General features: G+C 38.9%; 1 protein-coding gene across 2 annotated transcripts in view; it reads right to left on the reverse strand.

The window, feature by feature from the left end:
- Nucleotides 1-24,549, reverse strand: part of LOC102925359 (vomeronasal type-2 receptor 116-like) — a 119,500-nt gene that overhangs the window by 9,396 nt on the left and 85,555 nt on the right. Inside the window, exon 11 of one of the 2 annotated variants that reach the window (XM_076560909.1) lies at nt 16,830-19,994. The exons of the other annotated variant lie outside the window; for it this stretch is intronic. Coding sequence (XP_076417024.1) covers nt 19,081-19,994 — 914 coding nt within the window. The 3' untranslated portion in view covers nt 16,830-19,080. Of the gene's footprint in view, nt 1-16,829; nt 19,995-24,549 lie in introns of those variants that run through there. 2 annotated transcript variants of the gene reach the window in all.

Here is a 24,549-nt window from a genome sequence, read left to right on the forward strand (position 1 = left end):
AGATCAGGACATGCACCAAAACGACACAGAGAAACCCAGTCTTGAAAAAAATGAGAAGAAGAAGAAGAAGAAGAAGAAGAAGAAGAAGAAGAAGAAGAAGAAGAAGAAGAAGAAGACCATACTTCATTTTCAGAATTCCTTAACCTAGGAACATTAGGATTCGTCCACACATACAAATTGACACAAAGCAGAACATACACACAACATTGAGGTAAGTCCTATAATCAGACATCAAAGGAATGAAATGCCTTTTTCAGGAAAATTTTTGGAACTAGAGAAAGTGTTACTTCAAACATACAGTTCCACAAACACAACTGTCACATTTTGTTTCCTAGGGATCCTGAACAAGCAGAGGAAAGAACCTTAGATCATTTCAAAGTACTTGTCACATTCAATGTGTGGATAAGTGAAATAGAGCATGTAAATATGATCAAAATGCAAAATAGTCAGATATGGGAAGTCATGATCAAATTCCTCATGCTATAGAGATAATATATACCACCATATGTGTGAATTACACAAGAACAAAGGCAAAAATGACAAAGAAAGAAATTGATAAAAGAAAAATGAGGTGAAGTGAGGAAAAAGCATTTACAGGCAAAAATCAAAACCCAAACCAAAGATGTAAATAAAGCAATGAATAGATAACAAATGACAAAAGCCTAAACTGAAAACCTGGGGAATATACTCACTAAGTCGAAGTCCGACAGGCTTTGAAAAGACCAAATCCAGGAGAAACAACTGAATCCAACTGCTCTCCCATCAACCAACTGCTTCTTTGAAGTACAAAGACAAAACCCAGCCCTAGGTGGCGCCCTTTTATAGGCTGATATCTAGCTTACATCACTTGGACTCTATGTGATGTCACATGCAGTGGTCCAATCAAGGCTTGGCAAAATCCATAGTGATTTTTAAATTTTTTCTCTCACGTTCTTGTGTCAAGCCACTCTACTACTAATTTTTCTCATGGTTATGATATAATAGTTGGCAAAGATCTACTTACAGGAGGCAGGGTTTATTTAACTTCAGATTTGTAGAAACATAAGTCAACCCAATGGAAGGAAATAATGGCATTGACATCAGCAGAGTTGTCCAGTTGGTTATATGGCATTTGTCATCTCAATATTCTTCTGAAATATCCTTGTCTTCTCCAAGTAGTTAGTGTGATCTTAAGCATGTGTCTCTAGTCAGGCAATGCCAAGTTACATTTTAGGTGCCATGACTGATACAGTCAATCTGTGGTTCTTTCTCTCCCCCAGCCCTCTCTCATTTACACTAAAAAGCATGGGATACATGACCTTGAACTGACCATGTTTAAAAGTGTCGTGTACTCCTTCAATGAGCATATTCCAAAATTGACTCCAATCTCAAAATATGTAGTTGCTTCCACAATGAAATACCTATAGTTTCTATGTTCCAGAAGACACTGTATTCCAATCAATCTCCCCACTCTGCTGAGCTTTCATTCCCAAAGAGTTCTCATGGTATGGATTCCATCTGTTTCTTTCTGGTGGGCAATGAACCAGCAATGAACAGATCCCATAGTCATGAGTGCCATGCCACTTGCCCTTTGGCCTTGGTCTTTAACTTCATTCTTACAATCCATGGAGGATCAACATCATTTGGGTGTTGTTTTACATATGAGATCTTGGACATTAAGGTATGACACTGAATGGCTACATAGTATAATTCAAACCTAAGGTGGGAAGAGAGGTATGCTGTGGCCAAGACACAGCTGAAGGTCAATGGTCATGGCATTCCACTTTGCTTTACTGGGGTTTGCATCACTGTGGAGCTGTCCTCCTTATGTCTCACCAGGTGAGTTCGATAGCCCACTGCTCTCAGAGTGCTTTAACTTTCCTGGGGTCCCAGCAATGGACAAGCTGGGGAGTAAGCTGCTGGGTGAGATCAGGAAATGCATAATAATAAGCCTTACCCATTGGGGACATTACTCATGGGCAGTTTGCTTCCACTAATGGAGCATCAGTCCTTCCTTGACATGGTCCCTGCCATGTGGGTTATCCTAATTACCACCCAGCACTGGATCTGCCAGATCTTCAAAAGTGCTCACATCCCACAGCCCACAATAGTATCTGCCCAATGACACCAATATATTCCCAGAGTAATAGCCATGTTTTCTTGTCCATCTAAGAACCTCATCTCAGTGTTCTCTATCCTTCTGAGTCAGGACTTGTCCAATTGGGATTATACTGAGCAGTACATGTTGGGAAACAGAGCACTGCACAGCAGGAACCCACAAATAGGTTCCCAAGAGCCAGCCAAAGTCCAAGGGACAGCCCCTGTTACCATTGTTAGGAGTTTCACAAGTAGACCAAGCTACATAGCTGTCAGATATATGTAGAGGGCCTAGTCAGTCTCATGTAGGCTCTCTGGTTGTTGGTTCAGACTGAGTTCATATGATCCAGGTTAGTTGTTTTCTGTTATCTTGGGATGTTCTTGACCCCACTGAACCCACAATCTTTCCTCCCTGTCTTCAGCAGAATTCCCTGAACCCAAAGAGGATTAATGTTTTGTTGTGGGTCTCTGCATCTATTTCCATCAGTTACTGGATATAGACTCTCTGATGACAATTGAGGTAGTCAACAGTCTGATCACAGGAGATGGCCAGTTCAGGCTGTGTATCCGATATTTACTAGACATCATAGTTGGGTTCATCCTCATAGATTTTGGGGAGTTCCCCTTGCATCATGTTCTACCTGGCCCCATTATGCTCCCCTGTTCCAGTCATCTCTTTCAGTAGAGTGCCCCTTCATGTACCTCCCAACTCAAACCCTTATGCTCCCATCCTCACCTGACCCCAGTTCACACAGGAGATCTCTTTTTTTCCCTTTCCCAGGGAGATCCATGCATCTGCCATTGGGCTTTCCTTGTTACCCAACCTTGAATTTGGTTGAAGTCTCTCTAATTGTTGGCTACTACTTTGGGATTGATCATTTTGGGAGGAGTAATGTTGAAAGGACCAAGCAGATGCCATAACAGGCTGTCAGTCTTCTCCCAGAGATCAGGCCTCAATTTCAGTTTCCTGAGACTTGAGCAAGCAGTTTCTGGGAGGGCTATGACATAGTCCTTGCAGTAGCTGCCTTTCTGTAAGTACTCTGACCACTCAAGGTCCAGCCAGTTGTTGACTGTCTGGGACCCCTCACCAGCTAAGAGATACGTGCATGGGTCTATGTGAACATGTGAGACCAGACAGCCTCCATAGCATCTCAAGGACAGAACATGGCCCACTGAGGCAGTCCCCACAGTCAGTACATGCTAGGCCAGCCAACCCCCATGGCAGCTCAAGAACAAAGCCTGGGACTATTCCAGGCCTGCCCCCCCAAGATGATAACTGTAACCCCCAACCAGTAAATTCAAAGGTTACACACCCTCACCCAATCATATGATGCCAAGGCTTGTGCCACCCTGCTTGCGGTTTTTCCGTTTAAAATCCCCTCACCCTAAGAGCTCAGGGACATCCTCTTCCACCCGCTGTGTCAAGTGTTGGACATGGACCAAGCCCGGGCTTGCTTGCTATCAAAAAACCCCTGTGTGTTTTGCAGCAGATATCAGCTCTGTGGTGGTCTTGCTCAGGGGTCTCGAGGTGCAGCCACAACAATGTTGTCCTGGGTTTTCCATGTTATTTCTGCATTTGTCATGGGCTCATCTGGATTTAGTTTGTTACTTGAGTGCTTCTGTTTCCTTTGTGTTGGGGAATGTTTAGATTGATGCTTGGTGTTCAGAGTTTGGTTTACTAGGTTCATCTGTGTTCTGCTTGAGCTCAAGTGTGAAGAAATACATTGCTGTTTTGTAGGTGGGATGACTTCCTGATGCTGGATGATCTGGAAATGGTATCCCTTCTGAGCTCACCAACCAGAATACAGGAATTGAGATGAGATGTCTGCTGGGGCAGGATTCAGAATGTCCCACATCCTCTGATCTCATGAGCCAGTTTATGTGTATTACAATGGTTGTGTATGCTGGTCACGATGTGCTAACATGTATTCTGACCTCATGAGCCATGTTCCACAAAGTGCAGTGGGTATATTCACCAACATTGGATCCAGAGAGTGTAAAAGCCATGATGTTTTCACACTTTTGCCAGCCTCCTAAACTGACCTTCCTGCAACCACTGTTGCTGCTTATATGTCCCATGATTCACTATCTCAAGTCATATGATTGCACTCCTCTGTTTATACCCTCTGATTGGTACTTATCATACTGAAAATACACTCAGATTCCTTCCCTGTCTCTGTATATATCATCAAGCACTATTTCTTGTGTCACCCTCATTCAGCAGTATCTCTCCAATCTGTCTGCTTGAGACATGTTTGAAGATTAACTTCATTAAAATAACCTGACCTCATGGAATTGTATTGTACTGGTCCTTGATTTGTTTTCTCCCTGAGATCTAGTCAACTTTAAACTTCCATTTCTTCATACTGGTTTACATTACATTCTTAAAGCCCGCAGTCAGTAGGTGAAGTTTAGAGGATTACAAATTAAGGCCAGTCCTGCGATATTGTTCTAGTATACATTGTATTATTAATAGACACATCCTGACATAACTCAATGTGATTGAAAGAGTTTATTTGGCACCCATGTCTTGTGGGCAATTTCAGACCCACACAATGCTAAAAGAAAAAGATTAATGCAGTTTTAGAAGGGGAGGACATAGCTTTGGATTCTCTGTTATGAAATTGAGATATCCCAACAATCTAATGATGCTCTTCAAGGATATAAAAATACTAGAAGAACCCAAACCTAAGGTATTGGATGAGAAATCATAGGAAAGATCAGAGTTGGTATAAGTAAATTTGGTATGCAAAGGAAAATCCTGAGAATCCTGAAAGAATGATCTGTTCTGTTCACAGATGTGCCATGATGCAAATAAAGAGAGATCAGATAAAAATAACACCATGGAAAAATCAGTGTTGTAACTAATACAACTACTGTCCAGATGGTCTTTAGGATGTTACAATATTTATACTCCATGATATTATAAAATATGAAAGGAATTCCTAGACATGTGTGAATATTGAGTTAAAATAAAATAAAAACACTTAAACACATAAGTCATAAACACCAGTGTGGATTGGCAACAAAAACAGCTCCAAACAAGTCAGAGGCCAGATCTCAAGGATTCCTTGTATCATTCAAAGCTTTGCAGAAGAATGAAGACCAGGGTTATAGAAAATACTTCAAGAAAGAAAAAGCAAAGGAACACATCCAAACTCATCCCTGTGCCAGTGTTGTTAGCATGATCCCACCACCAAGTAAGCTCAACAAATGGAGAAAGTGTGAGCTCCTTTCCTTGATGAACATAGATGTGAAAATCATTCATGAGAGTCCCTCATACTTCACCTCCATCTCAGAAATACAATAAAGAGCCCTTTGTTCATGGTCAGAATGGCAGAAGTAACATTTGTAACAAATGGAACAACAGCATAGCACATAAAGAGACTGTGGTAAGAATCCACACTCAGCACAGTGACTAGAGAACTGCTGTTTTATAAGGAAAGTAGCTAAACTAGATATAGGTTTTAGGAGACAAGGCAGGTCCACAAACAGAAACAGGATCTACTTTGTCTCTCCTGGTCACAGGAAGGAGAGGGCTAGGCTTGTGTAAAGTCACAGTATCAGTCACAAAGATATGGTGGGGGACTGACATAGTGCAGAGGAACATGATCAAAGTACAGTATAGGCATGTATAGAAATGTATCATGCAATTGCTTATGAAAATGTATATAAAAATTATCCCAAGATAACCTTTACTCAGAATGATAAACATGGTATGTATTCACTCACAAGTGGATATTAGATGCAAAGCAAAGGTTAACCAGATTACAACCCACAGCTCCAGAGAAGCTAGCTAACAATGAAGATGCCAAGAGAGACACATAGCTAGCACAATGAAGGAGAAATAGATGATGAGATCTACATGAGCAAACTGGGGGTGAGGTGGGGTAATGGAGGGCAAGGAATGGAGGATGAGAACATAAGGGAATGGGGTGGGGGTTGAGCTGGAAAAAGGACAGAGTGGGAGAGCAAAGAAAGAGATAACATAATAAAAGAAGACATCATTGGAATAGAGAGAAACAGGGTGCTAGAGAAGTTCTCAGGAATCCACAAGGTTGACACTACCTTAGACTATTAGCAATAGTCAAGAGGGTGCCTGAACTGTCCTACTCCAGTAATCAGAACAGTGAATAGCCTAACTGTCATCATAGAGCCTCCATGCAGTAACTGATAGAAGCAGATGCAGATATCCACAACCAAGGCCAGGCCAAGCCCCAGGAGTCCAATCAATGAGAGAGAGCAGGGAATCTATGAGCAAGGGACATTGAGATCATAATGGAAAAAAAGTACAGAGACAACTAGCCAAACTAGAGGACACATGAACTGTGTACCAATAGCTGAGGGGCCCCCATGGGACAGGACTAAGCCCTCTGGATAGGCGAGACTGTTGTTTAGCTTGAATTGGCTAGGGGTCCCCCAGGCATTGGGATTGGGATCCATGCCTGGTGCATAAGCAGGCTTTTTTGAACTCAGTGCCTATGGTGGGACACATTGTGCAGACTTCGTGCAGGGAGAGAGCTTGGAACTGCCTCATCTGAATGTACCAGGCTCTGCTGACTCCCCATGGGAGACCTTGCCTTGAAGGAGGTGGGAATGAGGGGTAGCTTGGGAGGAGGCTCGGGGGTGGGGGGAGGGAGGACGGGGAAATCTGTGGTTGTCATGTAAAATGAAAAGAAAAATTTATAATAATAAAAATAAAATGAAATTCTCAAAGAACATAAAATTAAATGTTTCTTCAAAAGTATTTACACATTAAAAAAAGAAAAAAAAAACAAAATTTAAATATAATCTAACTGAATCTCGTTATCCCATGTTTAGTTGCTATCCCTTGGGGCCTGCTCTTTTCTCAAGGAAAACTGAAGAGCAGTGGATCTGGTGGAGAGAGCAGGTGAGGGGCAACTGGGAGGAGTGGAGAGAGGGGAGGATGCAGTCAGGATGTAGTGTACAAAAGAAGAATAAATATAAAGAAAATTGAAAAACATAAATATAAATATGAAGCAGCAAATCTAAATCCCAGGACCCAAAACTAACAAACTGGATTCAACTTGTCTAATCTCAACAACCAGCAGCAATGATTCGCAGTATTTCAGTAGTCCATAAAACGGAGAGAAGGTACACTTTCAAGCACATTTCATGAAAGAAATATTACCCCAATTTCCAAACCATATAAGACATTTCAAAAAGATCCTAGTATCAGCAATTATCCTTGACTGACAGATTGGAAAAAAACCTGAATGAGAATAATTGATAGCTCACCTCAAATTCAACACCATATTAATAAGACAAGACTTCATGATCAAGATGTCTTTTACCAGGAACACTCAAGATTCATCCATAGACACAAATTGCCAAAGGGCATAGCATAGATACCACACTGAGGTAAGTCCTAAATCAGACATCAGTGGAATGGAGAGCCTAAATCAGGAAAAACTTGGAATTAGTGAAAGTGTTACTATAAACATGCCAGTTCCACAAACACAAGTGTCACATTTGTTCACTGCAGGTCATGTGCAGGCAAGGGGACAGCCTTTGTATAAGGGGTCCAATTCAATGGGACTTGTCCCTTTGACAAAGTACTTGTCCAATTCAATGAATTGGGAAGTAAAATGTAGCAGATAAATATGATCAAAATAGAGTACATCCAGATATCCGTCATGATCAATTTCCTCATCCTATGAATTTATTATATAACAATAACTTTGTAAAATACACAAGAACACTGCCAAAAATGACAAAGAAAAGAAGGTGATAGAAGTAAAATAAGTTGAGATGAAAAAAAAGGAATTATAGAAAAAAATACTACCCAAACCAATAATGTAAATAAAGAAATAGTTAAATACAATTGACAAAATCCCAAACTGAGAACTTGGGAAAAAAACTCACTATGTCCAGATCCAACAGGTCAGGGAAAAAGGTCAAGTATATGGGAATAAACAGAGTCCAACTGCTCTCCCACCAACCAACAGATTTTGCAAAGTACAGACAAAACCTAGCCTCAGGCAGTGGCTTTTCATTGGCTATTATCTAGCATACATCACAAGGATTCTGTGTGATGTCACATATTATGGACCAATCAAGGCTCAGAAAAAAACCACAGTGATTTTTTAAAAATTATTTTCTGTTAAATTATTAATTTTTTTTCCATTCATGTTCTTGTTCCCAAGGAAATGCCCTTAGCAGAGAGGGCTACTATCCTTCCCAACCCCACTCCTGTTACTTTCCCAGAAGCCAAGACAAATTCATTGCTGTCACACAGTCACACATTGAACATATTTCTCCCATCCACCCTGTGAATATAATCAATGAACTCTTCAAGTAGCCTAAATTCCAGATCCCATCCTCTGTCATGTAGCATAGGTCTCATATTAACCAAGCCTGCTTCTTGATGTCGAAGCAACTCCTTTACCCTCAGACACCATGATGTTAATGGAGACACACTTTGTCTGGTGGGAATAAAACTCCTTCAGACACCCACAGAGTGTCCAGACCATCTTTACTAATGACCTTTTGTCTGAAAGGAAGATCTGTCCATGCATCACTGTCCTTCTGTAAGCTCTGGCCATTCCCTCCTTCCCCTGATAAAAAATAAAAATACATCCAAGAAGGAGGGAAATATAAGTCAAAGGGAAAATTAAAGTCTAGGAAATAAAACTAGACAAACACTCTGAGTACTGAGTATCAAGAAAGACTCATACAGTGACCAGGACAATTCACCGATGAATTCTATCATCTCAACATAAAACAGCAATGTTCTCCAGATATTTTAGTATCCTATAAGTCTGAGGGAAAGAACATTTTCAATTTTTTTTTCATCAAAGATGCATTACCCTTATTCTTACACCAAGGAAATAAAATGTAAAAGGGGGCCACTGTCAGGCAATATCCTGGACTCACAGATTATAAAAATCCTTAATAAGAGATAGCTCACACCAAATTCAACAACACATTAAGACCATACTTCAAGATCACCCAGGAACATTAGGATTTGTCCACACATACAAATTGACACAAAGCAGAACACACACACAACACTGAGGTAAGACCTATAATCGGACATCAAAGGAATGAAATGCCTTTTTCAGGAAAACATTTGGAACTAGAGAAAATGTTACTTCAAATGTTCCAGTTCCACAAATATCAGTGTCACATTTTGTTTCCTAGGGATTCTGAACAAGCAGAGAGAAGAACCTTAGATCATTTGGAAGTACTTGTCACATTTAATGTGTGGGTAAGTGAAATAGAGCATGTAAATATGATCAAAATGTAAAATAGTCAGATATGGGAAGTCATGATTAAATTCTTCATGCTATAGAGATAATATATACCACTATATGTGTAAATTCCACAAGAACAAAGGCAAAAATGATAAAGAAAGAATGAGGTGAAATAAGGAAAAAGCATTTACAGGCAAAAATCAAAACCCAAACCAAAGATGTAAATAAAGCAATGAATAGATAACAATTAGATAAAAAAGCCCAAACTGAAAGCCTGGGAAATATACTCACTAAGTCGAGATCCGACAGGCTTTGAAAAGTCCAAATTTAGCAGAAGCAACTGAATCCAACTGCTCTCCCACCAACCAACTGCTTCTTTGAAGTACAAAGACAAAAACCAGCCCTAGGTGGCGCTCTTTTATTGGCTGATATCTAGCTTAAATCACTTGGACTCCATGTGATGTCACATGCAATGGTCCAATCAAGGCTTGGCAAAATCCATAGTGATTTTTATTTTTTTTTCCTCTCACATTCTTGTGTCAAGCCACTCTACTAGTAATTTTTTCCTGGTTATGATCTAATAGTTGGCAAAGATCTACTTACAGGTTTATTTAACTTCAGATATAGAAACACAAGTCAACCCAATGGGAGGAAATAATGGCATGGACATCAGCAGAGTTGTCCTGTTGGTTATATAGCATTTGTCATCCCAATATTCTTCTGACATTTCCTTGACCTATCCAAGCAGCACTAATGCAATCTCAAGCATGTGTCTCTAGTTAGAGTGTCAAGTTACATTTAAGGTGCCCTGACAGATACAGTCATCTGTGGTTCTTTCTTCTTGACTTTAGCCAGAGTATCTGCATGTGAACAGGCCAATATTCATGCCTGTCTATTGGACCACCTGACACACACAAACTCAATGAGTGTGATCCCCAGGCTCCTTGGTATTTCACTCTTCCATAAACTGTCCAGTGGGCCCCTAATAATAGTACTCTACGAATTGTGAATAAATGGAGTCCCTGTGTTCACAAATCTAGTCTGCCTTGAAGACTGTCACAGGAAATTTCTCCACTAGGTTGACACACACCAACAACACATGTCTCTCATTTGAAATGGAACGCCAGTCTTTCAGAAACAGTGCTCTTTGTTCAGATGCTGTATCCTCTGTGGGTCCTCCCATCTACTATCACCTGGTCTCCATGTGGGATGAGTGAACTGTTCCTTTCCTTTCTCCACATTGCCTTTCTGGTTTCCTCTTTATATGGGTCCTTACTCTTTTGTGGATTCCAGTGTTCTTCCTTTCTTGCATGCCAAAGAATGAACTCCCCCTTTGTTACCCTGAAACTTTATACTCATCTAGTACCATGGAAATACTGTCTAAACTTCTGTCCACACTGAGACTTCTCAGCTTTATAATTTTTATTTTTTAGGATTATAAATGTGAGTCCAGCATTATTACCCATTGTCTTTAGGCTGATGAGTTCTAAATTTCTTTTTAGATTGTGATATCACACACAATGAAGAATTTAATTTTTAATCAAACAGGTGTTATATTCCAAACTGTGAAAATAGTGATGTCAAAGTTAAGTAATGCAAAAAATGCTTCTATTCAGAGCAGGTGGTGTCTAACACTGAGACAAGCTATTGGCCAAGGTACATGGAATACGAGTGGATAATGATCAGCCTTAGGGACATTTACATCGTATCACCTCTGCACCAGTTCATGGATCACTGTGGAGGAGTAGAAAGATTCTAGGGGACAGACAGTGTTGATTACTTCCAGGAAACAGTGTCCTCTGTACACAACATGGCAGCTGAGTTATGAACTCACATTAAGTGTGACAGCATACACAAGCCTAGTGCAAGCACACAGGGGACCACATTCCTGCATTGAGATTGGAGGTAGCCATGAAGACCTAGCAGAGGAGTAATTGGCATTTGACACATGCATGGGGAGAAGTAGTATGAAATTTCATCTATAGTTATACCCTGGGTTACTCCACTATGTTACAATGGAATGCAGTCCAAACATATACGTGGACAGGACTCATTTTACTCGACGGTTGAAAACTAGGACAGAAAGTTTTAGGGATACAGACAGGTGTTAGAGCTAAGGTAACTGAGGGGAAGGGACTGAGTGCAAATCTCAAAAGAAATAATAACAAGAAATAAGTTATTCCGTGATCTTGGGTCAAACCTGGTGATTTAAAGCTGTAGGAAGTTTATGACAAAGCTCCTGGATTACAAAGAGTTTTATAATACTAAACAGAAAACTTAAGCTGTGCACAGTGATAATATTTGGGGTCCCTTCAGTTTAAAGAGCACCCATAGAAGACTATAAATGAGAATATGACAATTCCTTTGGAATGTATTTGACTGGAAAGGCTGATGAGATGGATCCCTGCTAGAGAGTGATTAAATACAGACATATTCCCATGGATTATCACAAAGAGACTACTGTAACTATAACCCAAGGCATCAGGGTACAGTTTAAGATGGTGGCAGGGCATACTAGAATTTTAAAAATGGTTCTGTGTTGCAGGAAGTAAAGAGTTGCAAACTTGAGAGGCCTAAGGAATTGTGCGTCAAGGTTTCCGACTTAACTGACCAGTGTTGTAAGGCATGCCCAGAGTCCTGTGAGGAGGGAGGCCTCAGAGGATATTGCATCTGGGACGTCTTTTGCTGAGGAAAGCCATATGCATGGTGTGGAGTTGAACCCACATTGTGTGTTACATAGCAAGCAGACCTGATGTTAAGGGATGGTGCATTGTGGATCATATCATCTCAATACTACACTTAGATGTGATGTTGGGTGTGTGTCTGAAATTGGGGATATTTTTACTTATGGCTGCTGTTCTTTCTCTAATTCAGTTGATTGTGATACTGAGGTTCTGGTTATACGAGGAGATTGTAGGATTTTGAAGAGTTTGGGCCTCTATGGTGAAAGTAGGTCATTATTCACAGACTTTTGAGGGTTCTACCTACCTCAGGTTCCGGCCTCCAGTTCAGGTTCCTTGTACTCTACTCTGTAAAGAGTTGATACACTCAAATCTCACCACCTACAGCTCTCCTGAATCCTACTATGTCTGCTCTTAATATTGATGATATCTCTTAAAAACAAGGAAGCAAAATAAGCCTATCTGCCATTACATTTTTCATTTCAGGTAATTTTTCTCACAGGGAACAGAGAAGTACATTATGAAAATGATGAGCAACTATTTGTCCAGAAGTCAATATCTATAAGTCCTTATATATATGAGCTGATATGTATTTTTGGATTCTGTTAGAATATTGGAATACTAAAACTGGAGAGGTGTGTTTTAAAGAAGTTTTAGGTTAAAGTGTGGGGTCTGAGTGTGTAAATGTCTTTGATGTATCTTATGTCTCTCTCCACAGTACTTGTCCTTGTTACTATAAGAAATAAATTGAACATTGCTTACTTTAATACATTTTGATCTAGGTCAAAGCTATCTTTTGGGATGTAATCTGTCCAGGTTTGTTTTCCACCATCAAGTATTTATTACATTTTAAAGAAAGAGCATGAGTTCTGAAGACTAGATAGTTATAGCAATAGTTTTCCATGCTAACAAATGTAGAAAAGAAACTCACAAAAGAGGTGTAAAGTGTACAAGTCTGAAAGACATCAAAAGACAGTTTTCGGTTGGTAATACAAGTTAGGGTAGGAAATGAATTAGATACAACATTTTGGACTCACTAAAATAGGATAAATAATGTAGCTCTTTGTCTGAATTTGTCAAATGTTAATGGACTGGACATTGTTAATGTAATTCTAGACTGTATGTATTGTATATACTTATTTTATATAGTTTTTCTTATATTGGCTATAACCTTCTCTTATTATTTTAGACAAAAATGTGGAAATGTGGTGATATATTGTGCACCCTAATAAAATTTACCTGAAGATCAGAGAACAGAACAAGCCACTAGATTAAACATAGATGCCAGACAGTGGTGGCACCTACCTTTAATCCTAGCACTCCTAAGGCAGAGATCATCTGGATGTCTGTGAGTTCAAAGCCACCCTGGACTACATAAGATTGACTCAACCTAGGAGATAAACAGAGTCAAATAGTGGTGGCCTTTTTGGTTGAGGAAGCTCATTCAACCTGAATCCTATCAGCTGAAGACTTTTCATGCTGAGGAGTCCTAGAGGTAAGACCTGGCAGTGGCTTGTTCCTTTGTCTCTCTGATCTTCTGACAAAGTTAATGTGGTACACAATATATCATGAACAAGCTCATTTTAAAGAATTTCCACCTGTGCAGTGGTGGCTCATGCCTTTAATGCCAGCACTCAGGAGGCAGAAGCAAGTGGATCTCAGTGAGTTTGAGACCAGCCTGGTCTACAAAGCAAGTACTAGGACAGCTAGGGCTGTTACACATGGAAACCCTGTCTCAAAAAACAAAACCAAAGACAAAGACAATTTCCCTTCCTCTTATGACCAATTTTTTGTTACTTCAGATGCTTTAAAAAGAAAAATCCAACTTTTTCAGTTAATCACTGCAGAAACTTAAACCTGCTTAGGAAATGAAAGGAAAAATTTGTTTCTCCCATGAGGTCTCACAAGATACATAAAGGACACTGAAGGGCAGGCCCTATGTACAGCAGTAGATGGCAACACAAAATGAACTCAGCAGGGAATGATGACTTTTTCTATTTGTTTGTTTCCTATTCAGGATTATTTTTATTCACTTATTTATTTTGCATGTCTGTGTGTTTTTAATGAGGGCAAGAGAAAAAATGTATTTTGGGGTGGGTAGGAAGGTGCAGGAGATCTTGGATTGGGGGAAGGAAAACCCTAATAACAAAATGGTGCATGAAAAAAATCTATTTTCAATAAACAACAAAATTAAAAAATGAAATCAATGATATCTTGGAAGTTTTGGGGCTCATAATATCCTGTTTTTGCAATATTTGGCTTACACATCATTTGCTTAGATATGATGGTTTCCAATTATATTTTTTATATTTTTTATTTTTCCTTCTTATTGATAGAAAATATCTTTTTTCTTGCATGATATATCCTAATTACAGTTTCCCCACTCTGTTCTTCTCCACCTTCCTCCCCATCACTCCTCCTGCTCAGATCTAACTCCATTCAATCTCTCATTAGAAAACAATCAGGCTTCTAAGGAATATTTATAAAATATAATATAATATAATATAATATAATATAATATAATATAATATAATATAATATAATATAATATAATATAATATAATATAATATAATATAATAATATAGTATAATATAGTATAGTATAATATAGCAGTATATCAAACAAAAACTAGCACATCAGAATAGTACAAAACTACCACACAAGAGGAAAATTGCCCAAGAGAGCACACAAAAACAGATATAGACACCGAGACCCACTTGTTCACACTCTCAGGAATCTCATAAAACCACTAAATGAGAAGCCATAATACATACACAAAATACATAATAAAATACAAAAGAAAAAAATGAGAAGCCTGACAGGGCATTATGACACAAGGATGCTCCAAAGAAACCATTGAGTTTCTTTTCTGTTGGCAATCTAGTGTTAGTTTTGTATACTATACATAGAAGGAGCTTTTGTTTCCTTAGTGAGACTCTCTTGGAAAAAATTAGATTTTCCATTTGCAATTGCTTAGCAATTGGAAAGAGCTACTGGGTTAGGAATAGAGGAATGTGAACACATCCACTTGCACCCTATCAGGTATATACCAGTGCAGACCCTGTGCATGTTGCCACAGTCTCTGTGAGATCACTTGTGTGCCTATCTTGTTGATGTAGAGGGCCTTGTTCTTCTAGTGTCCTCTAGTCCTTCTCCCTCCAACACTCTTTCTGCTGCATCTACCACAGTCATCCCTACATCCTGAGGGGAGGGATTAGAAGGAGACATAACATTCAGGGCTGAGAGTTCCCAGGTCTATCATTCTCAGCATAATGTCTGACTGTGGGTCTCTATTTGCTCTCATCTGCTGCAGGAGGAAGCTTCTCTGACAGTGGTTGAGGAAGGCACTGATCTATTCCAGAATGTCATTAGGAGTCGTCTTATTGCTATGGCCTTTTAATAGAACAGTGGCAATTGGTTTTAGCCTCCTCCCTTGTTCCGTTTACTTTCAGGTCTTTGGCACACACACAAAAGTGTCAGGTGTGTTTTCCATAGAGTGGACCTAAAGTCAAATCAGATGTTGACTGGTTACTCCCTCAAAATCTATGCCACACTTGCACTAGCTTATATTGCAGGCAAGACACCTGTGTGTAAATGTGTGTTTGTGTGTGTGTGCCTACCCTCCCATGTGTTCTACAAACTTTAACTAGTTTTGTTGTTGTTTGTTTTATTGTGTTCTGGTTGGGTGTTTTTCCTGTTTGTTTCCTAAAGAGAGAGAAAAAGGGGTCAGGGAGTTGTTTGTTTGTTTATTTATTGTTTTATTTTTCTCTGTTTCTATTTCATTGATTTTAGCCCTCAATTTGATCATTTCCTAGTATCTATGCCTTCAGGAAGAGTTTTGCTTCTTTTTGTTTTAAAGCTTTCAGGTGAGCTATTAAGTCATGAATGTTAGATTTCCCCATCTTCTTTATGTGAGCATTTAGTGCTATGAATTTTCCTCTTAGCCCTGCTTTCATACTGTTCCATAAGTTTGGGTATGAAGTACTTTCATTCTCATTGAATTCTAGGAAATCTTAATTTCTTTCTTTATTTCTTCCTTGACTCATTGGTGATTCATTTGTGCACTGTCCAGTTTCCATGAGACTTTCTGTAAATTTTGTTGTTGTTGAAATCAAACTTTAAGCCATGGTGGTCCAAAAGGATACAGGAGGCTATTTCAATTTTTTTTTATCCATTGAGATTTCCTTTGTGATCGAGCATATGGTCGATTTTAGAGAAGGTTCCATGGGGTGCTGAGAAGAAGTTATATTCTTTTGTGTTTCAGTGAAATGTTCTGTATATATCTATTAAGTCCATTTGAGTCATAACTTCTATTAGGTCCCTTATTTCTCTGTTAAGTTTCAACCTGGCAGATTCACCCAGTGGTAAGTTGGGGTGTTGAAATCTCCCACTATTAATGTGTGGGGCTTGGTGTGCGATTTAACCTTTACTAATGTTTCTTTTGCATATGTGGGTGCTCTTGTGTTTGGGGCAAAAATATTCAGAATTAAGACTGTATCTTGGTGGATTTTTCCTGTGATAAGTATGAAATGTCCTTGCTGATCTCTTTCAGTTGATTTTAGTTTGATGTCTATTTTATTAAATATTAGGATAGCTACACCATCTTGCTTCTTAAGTCCATTTGATTGGAAAGTCTTTTCCCAGCCTTTTATTCTGAACTAGTGTCTGTCTTTAAAGTTGAGGTATGTTTCTTGTATGCTACAGTATGGTGATATTTTATTTGTACTGAAATATGATTTTAATTGTATGTTAATAAATAAAGTTGCCCTGGGGTCAGAGCTATTAGAGCCATAGCAAGAGTGTGGTGGTTAGAAGAGCTAGGTAGATTTTTGTGTGTTCAAGGATACAGCCAGTATTGGAGACATACGCCTTTAAGACCTGGAGGGCGGTACTTACAGGCAGTGACGAGGCAGTCATGTGGTTGGGTTTACAACCAATGAGAAGGCAGAACAGAAAGACTATTTAAAGACAGACACACAGGAAGAAGCTCTCTCTCGGGGAAGCTAGGAGCACTTCAGGAGGTAAGATTTTATCTCTGAGCTCTGACCTCTCGGCTTTCTCTTTTACATTGGCTCTGTGTTTCTTATTTTAATAAGACAATTGGTTACATCTACACAACAGAAGGATTGATCCTGTTTTTGTATCCATTTTGTTAGCCTATGTCTTTTTATAGGTGAATTGAGACCATTGATATTAATGAATATTAATAACAGTGATTGTTAATTCCTGTTATTTTTGTTGGTAATTGTTGTTTCTCTTCTTTGGTGTTTGTTGGTGTGGAATTATCTATTGCCTGTATTTTCATGGTTGTATCTAACTTCTTTAGGTTGGATTTTTCCTTCTAGTGCTTTCTGTAGGGCTGGATATGTGGATAGGTATTGTTTAAATCTGTTTTTATCATGGAATATTTTGTTTGCTCCATTTATAGTGATTGAGAGTTTTGCTGGATATAATAGTTTGGATTAGCATCTATAGTCTTTTAGTTTCTGTATTAGTTCTGTCCAGGAACTTCTGGCTTTCAGAGTCTCCATTGAGAAGTCAGGTGTTTTTCTGATGGGTCTGCCTTTATATGTTATTTAGCCTTTTTCTTTTGCAGCTCTTAATATTATATCTTTATTCTATATATTTAGTGGTTTGATTATTATGTGGCAAAGGATCTTTTTTTTAGATCCAGTCTATTTGGTGTTCTATTAGCTTCTTGTATCTTCATAGGCATTTCCTTCTTTAAGTTGGGAAAGCTTTCTTCTATGACGTTTTTGAATATATTTTCTATGCCTTTGAGTTGGTATTCTTTTCCTTCTTCTCTCCCTATTATTCTTAGGTCTGGTCTTTTCATGGTGTCAAAGATTTCATGGATGTTTTATGTTAAGACTCTTTTGACTTTAGTGTTTTCTTTGACTGATGAATCTGTTTCCTCTATTGTATCTCCAATGCCAGAGATTATCTCTTCCATCTCTTGCATCTGTTACTTATGCTTGCATTTGTAGTTCCTGCTTGTTTACTCAGATATTCCATTTCCAGCCTTCCCTCAGTTTTCATCTTCTTTATTTTTGCCTCTATTTCAGTTTCCAAATCTTGGACTTTTTCATTCACCTATTTAATTGCTTTTTCTTGGCTTTCTTTAAGGGATTTACTGATTTCTCCCAATTATTTGTTTGTCTTTTCTTTGAATTCTTTAAGGGCAGTCTTTATTTCCTCTTTAAAGACTTCTATCATCTTCTTACAGTCATTTTAAAAGTCTATTCCTTCTGTTTCTTCTGCTTTGGGATGTTCAGGTCTTACTGATGTAGCACCACTAGGTTCTGATGGTGCCATATTAGTCTTTATGTTGTTGACTGTATTTTTGTACTGGTGTCTACCCATCTTTTCCTCCATTCCATGAAAGTGCTGTCTGGTTTTAACGGAGACTCTATGGGTTCTATTGACACTTTTGGTCTAATGGGCACTCTTGGTCTAATCCAGGCTCTTGGTCAAATCTGTGCTGATGGATTTTGTGTCTCAGGGAGCAGAACTTAATCTGCTAAGAGCAGAGTGGGCTTTGTCTCAGGGAGGAGCTATTCCCAATGGGTGCAGAGTGGGACCTGTTTTGAATTCCCAATTGGTGCAGGGTGGGCTTATGTTTCTGGTGTTCACTGGTGTCACACTGGGCTGTTTTCTAGGGAAGGAGGTGGGGGAATGGGCAGCTGGCTAGTCCCTGGGGCTCCATTGGCTTAGAGGAGAGGCACAGGGTGTTCCCTCCAGGGCCTAGGAACTAGGGACCTGGTCTGCCCAGTCCAGAGATGGGGCCTTAAATGTTCCCAATTGGTTCAAGGTGGACTTGTGGCTCTGGTTTTCACTGGTGTTGCAGGGGGCTGTTCTCTTGGCTGTAATTGAATTTTGAATATGTCTGTTGCCCATAAATTTATAGATAACAAGAATAGCTAAATAAAGTAAATTTTCAGCAGTAGCTTCTATTTGGAAATAGATTGTCTGTATGTGAGACACAGTGAGGGGCTCTTCTACTTTATTTAAATATATATTTCAGAAAATCTTACTGAAAAGTTAAGTAACTTCAATTTTTACTATACTAAAGGATTTTATGAAAAAGACTCAATTCATTAACCAGTCATTTTTTTCTAGATTGTGTTTTGTTCTTAAAATATTTCAAAGAGTTTTCATCAGGTTTAACAAGAATAATGTAGCACTTTGGGAAAAAGATGCATCCTAACAGCCCTACACTTGAAGTCAAGATGGAGAAGACCTCCACAGCCACCATGGCCTTGTCCTTGGTGCTGTGGTAGACAGGGAGGAAGGTGACCCAGACACTGCAGAACACCAACATGCTGAATGTCAGGAACTTGGCTTCATTGAATGTGTCAGGCAGGTTCCTGGCCAGGAAAGCCAGAGTGAAGCTCCCTAGGGCCAGGATCCCCAAGTATCCCAGCACACAGTAGAAAGCAGTAAGTGATCCCTTGTTGCACAAAATGATGATGTGACTCTGTTCAGAGTGTGCATCTGCCTCAATATAGGGAGGCGAGGTTCCCAGCCAGACTCCAAGAAGAATAAGTTGGATCAGGACACAGATGGGGATGACAGAGTTATGGATGCCTAAGACAAGCAGCCTTCTCATTGTCCTTCCTGGTGTCAGGGCTCTAAAGGCCAGAATTACAGTTATAGTTTTGGCCAAAACAGTGGACAGAGCCAGAGTGAACACAAGTGCAAATGCAATTTGCTGCAATATGCAGGAGGCTGTGCTTGGGTGGCCAATGAAGAGAAAGGAACATAGAAAGCAGAGGAGGAGGGAGATGAGCAGGATGAAGCTGAGCGTCCGGTTATTGGCCTTAACAATGGGTGAGTCTTGGTGTTTGAGAAAGATCCCCAAAACTACAGCTGTGCTGACAGAGAAGCACAGTGCTGTGCAGGACAGAGCCTTGCCCAGAGAATCCTCAAAGGACAGGAATGTCACTGACTTGGGAAGGCAGTTGTTTCTTTCAGGGTTTGGATACCCTTGAAGTGGGCAAGGGATACACTCCTGCTGATCTACGGGAGGAAATGAATCAACATTTAAGCTCCTATAATTATTTACATTTTGTACTTCAGCCATGAAGAGCACTGAGGTTTGTGTAGCCTTGTTCATTCTGCCTTACTATCATGTCAAGAAGGACACTAACTCTTTAGACATCCCCTTCCTAATGTCTGCCATGAATACCTCATGGTACACCATGTGTTGACAAGTTTATTCTTGTTTTTCTAGGGCAATGAAAATAAAATTGTAATCTACTTGTTCAATTGAAATAAAACTGTCAAGTAATCCTTTAAAGAATTCTAAACTTAAGTCACACCAACTTGATCAGACTTCAGCTGCTCATGTGTGTAGTCAGAGAGATTTTTGTGTCCCCACCTGCTGGCATTAGGGACAAATCTCTCTCAATCACATCCCTCAAGTAAACACACAGAGGCTTATTTAATTATAACTATATGGCCATTAACTCAGGCCTACCACTGACTATCTCTTACACTTAAACTCAGCCCATTTTTGTTAATCGATATGTTGCCATGTGTTCTGTGGCTTCACCTGTGTGCTGTTACATGCTGCTCTCTGGACTGCAGGCTGGCCTCTGCTGACTTAGCCTTCCTCTTCCCAGAATTCTTCTTGTCAATTTATCCTGCCTATACATCCTTCCTGGCTACTGGCCAATCAGAATTTTATTTATCAACCAATCAGAGCAACACATTCACAGCATACAGAAAGGGATTCCCCATCACAGATGCATGCCAAACCAGTCAGAAGAACACTGAACCCCTGCTACACCAAAGGCCAAGCTAACAGTCAGAAGGACAATTTTCAACTTGAACAAGGATATCCAACTAGGCTAGAAAACTAAAGATTAAACAGAAACCCGAGAAAGAAAATACCAAACCAATGAAGAGTAACTCAGAATTCAGGGACTAGAACTAATCATTCCAAACCCAGATGCATAAATGCCAGTATACAAATACAATAAACAACAGCTAGAGCAATATGACCCCACAAGAGCCCACCCATCCTTTTACATCAAGACCTTAGTATTACAACATTGCGAAAGCAAAAGAAAATGACATTGAAACAACTTTATTGAATATGATAGAACTCCTTAAGGAGAAATGAAATACTCCGTTAAATAAATTGATGCAAAGCTAATCAAAGAATAAGATGAAATGAACAAATCTCTTAAATAACGTCAGGATAGCCAAGAATAGTGCAAGCAGGTAGAGAAAAGTATTTATGGTATGAAAATTGAAATAGAAGCAATAACAAAAACACAAACTGATGGATTTCAAGAAAAGGACAATCTGGGTGAGCAAACATGAACTACAGATACAAGCAGCACCAACATAATAAAAGAGATGCAAGGTGTTGAATGCAATAGAAATAGTTTCATTGGGCAAAGAAAATACTCAATCTAAAAAACTCCTAACACAAAACATCAAGGAAATCTGGGACACCATGAAATGACCAAATTTAGCAATAACCATAAAAGAAAAAGGAGAAGAATCTCAGCATAAAAACCTAGAAAATACATTTAACAAAGTCATAGATGAAATTTTCCATTACTGAAAGAAGGACATGCATACAAAAGAACAAGAAGTTTACCAAAACAACAACAACAAATAGATTAGATCAGAAAAGTAAGTTCCCATGTCACATAATACTCAAAAAGCTACATGTACAGAACAAAGAAAGACTACTAAAAGGTGAAAGGGAAAAAAGGCTAAGTAAAATATAAAGACTGGCCTATAACAACCACACGACTTCTCAACAGAGATTCCAAACCACAGACTTTAAAAGACAACAGATGACAGCCCAGACTAATACACCCAGTGAAACCTTCAATCACCACAGATAGAAAAAAAGTCAAATTTAAACAATACCTACCCACAAATCCAGTCCTATAGAAGGTACTCAAAGGAAAACTCTAACCCAAGTTAAATAACACCACACATACACTAGCAATAGATAATCTTTCACCAGCAAAATCTAAAGAAGGAAACACACACACACACACACACACACACACACACACACACACACACACACACAAAACTATTACCAGCACCAAAAACATAATAACAACAATTACAATCACTGGTCATTAATATCTCTCAACATCAAGAGGCTACATTCCCCCAATAAAAACACACTGGCTGTGTTTTGTATCCATCCACCAGAACGGATACAAAATAGGATTCATCCTTATGTTGTATACAAGAAACATACCTCAACATTAAAGTTAGATATTACCTCAGAGTAAATGATTGAATAAAGATTTTCCAATCAAATGGACCTAAGAAGCAAGCTGATGTAACTCTCTTAATATGTAACAGCATAGGCTCAAACCAAAGTTAATCAAAAGAGATGAAGAAGGAAGTTCATAATTGGAAAAATCCACCAGGATGACATCTCGATTTTGAACATCTATACCTCAAATGCACATTTGTGGCATTTGTGAAAGACACATTTCTAAAGCGTACATCACACATCGAGCCCCCACATTAATAGTGGGAAACTTCAACACCACACTCTTGCCATTGGACAGGCCATCCGGATAGAAACTAAACAAAGAAATAATGGAATTAACAAACATTATGACTCAAATGGACCTATCAGGTAACTACAAAACATTTCACCCAAACACAAAAGAATATGTCTTCTGCCGGGCAGTGGTGGCGCACGCCTTTAATCCCAGCACTCGGGAAGCAGAGCCAGGCGGATCTCTGTGAGTTCGAGGCCAGCCTGGGCTACCAAGTGAGCTCCAGGAAAGGCGCAAAGCTACGCAGAGAAACCCTATCTCGAAAAAAACAAACAAAAAAAAAGAATATGTCTTCTTCTCAGCACCTCATAGAACCTTCTCCAAAATTGACCATATACTTAGTCATGAAGCAAATCTCTGTAGCTATAAAAAATATTGAAATAGCTCTCTGTATCCTATCAGACCACCATGGGTTAAACAAGATAAAGCCTACAAACTTAGGAAAACTTAACAATTCTCTACAGAATGACCACTGGGTCAAGGAACAAATAAAGAAATTAAAGCCTTCCTAGAATTCAATGAAAATGAACACACAACATAGGAAACTGATGGTACACAAGGAAAGTGGTGCTAAGAGAAAAATTCATAGCACCAAGTGCCTTTATAAAGAAATGAGATAATTTTCATACCAGAAACTTAACAACACACTTGAAAGGTGTAGAACAAAGAGAAGAATGCCTACCCAAGAGGAGTAGGTGGCAAGAAATAAAAGTGAATGCTGAAGTCAATAAATAGAAACAAAGAGAATACAGAGAAATCAATGAAACAAAGAGTTGGTTCTTTGAGAAAATCAGCATGATAGTCAAACCCTTATTAAAACTAACTAAAAAGCAATGAGAAAATATTGAAATTTACAAAATCAGAAACCAAAAGCAGGACATAACACACACTGAGGAAATCCAAAGAATCATTAGGTCATAAATCAGTACTTCACAAATCAGTACTCCACTAATTTGAAAAATCTATAGGAAATGGATAGTTTTCTAGATAGGTACCACATACCAAATTTATATCAAAACAGATAAGCCATATAAATATGCCTATAACTCCCAGGGAAATAGGAATCATCATTAAAAGTATCCCAACCTACAAAAGCCCAGGGCCAGACAGTTTTAGTGCCAAATTCTATCAGACCTTCAAAGAAGAGCTTATACCAATACTCCTCAAATTATTCTACAAAATAGAAACAGAAGGGACATTGTCAATTCATTTGATGAGGGCACAGTCACCCTGATACCTGCAACACACCAAGACTCAAAAAGAAAGAGATTTACAGACCAACTTCTCTCTTTAACTTTGATGCAAAAATACCCAATAAATTACTTGCAAACCAAATCCAAGAATGTATCACAAAGATCAGGATCAGGATCAAGTAGGCTTCTTCTCAGAGATGCAGGGCTGATTCAACATACAAAAATCTGTCAATTCATCCACCACATAAACAAACTGAAAAAAAACATACTATCATCTGAATAGATGCTGAAAAAGCCTTTCACAAAATGCAACACCCCTTTCTGATAAAAGTCTTTATGAGATCAGGAATACAAGGAACACACTTAAAGATAATCAAGGCAACATATAGCAAGCTGACAGCCAACATCAAATTAAACTGAAATTCAAAAGATTCCACAAAAATCAGGGACAAGACAAGGTTGTCCACTCTTTCCATATTTACTCAACATAGTACTTGAAGTTCTAGCTAGAGCACTAAGACAACTAAAGGAGACCAAGAGGACAGAAATTGGAAAAGAAGAAGTCAAACTTTCACTATTTGCTGATGATATGATAGTATACATAAGTGACCCAAAAAAAAAATTCTACCATGGAACTCCTCCACCTGATAAACACATTCAGCAGAGTGGCTGGATTCAAAATTAACTAAAAAACCAGTACCCCTTCTTCATACAAAATGATAAAGGGGCTGAGGAAGAAATAAAGGAAACATTCCCCTTTACCATAGTGTGATGATAATGGAGTAACCTCTGAGAGTGTAAGCCAGTAAATTAAATGTTTCTAATTATTAA

The sequence above is a fragment of the Peromyscus maniculatus genome, chromosome 23 (genome assembly GCF_049852395.1).
Source record: "Peromyscus maniculatus bairdii isolate BWxNUB_F1_BW_parent chromosome 23, HU_Pman_BW_mat_3.1, whole genome shotgun sequence".
Lineage (NCBI taxonomy): Eukaryota > Metazoa > Chordata > Mammalia > Rodentia > Cricetidae > Peromyscus > Peromyscus maniculatus.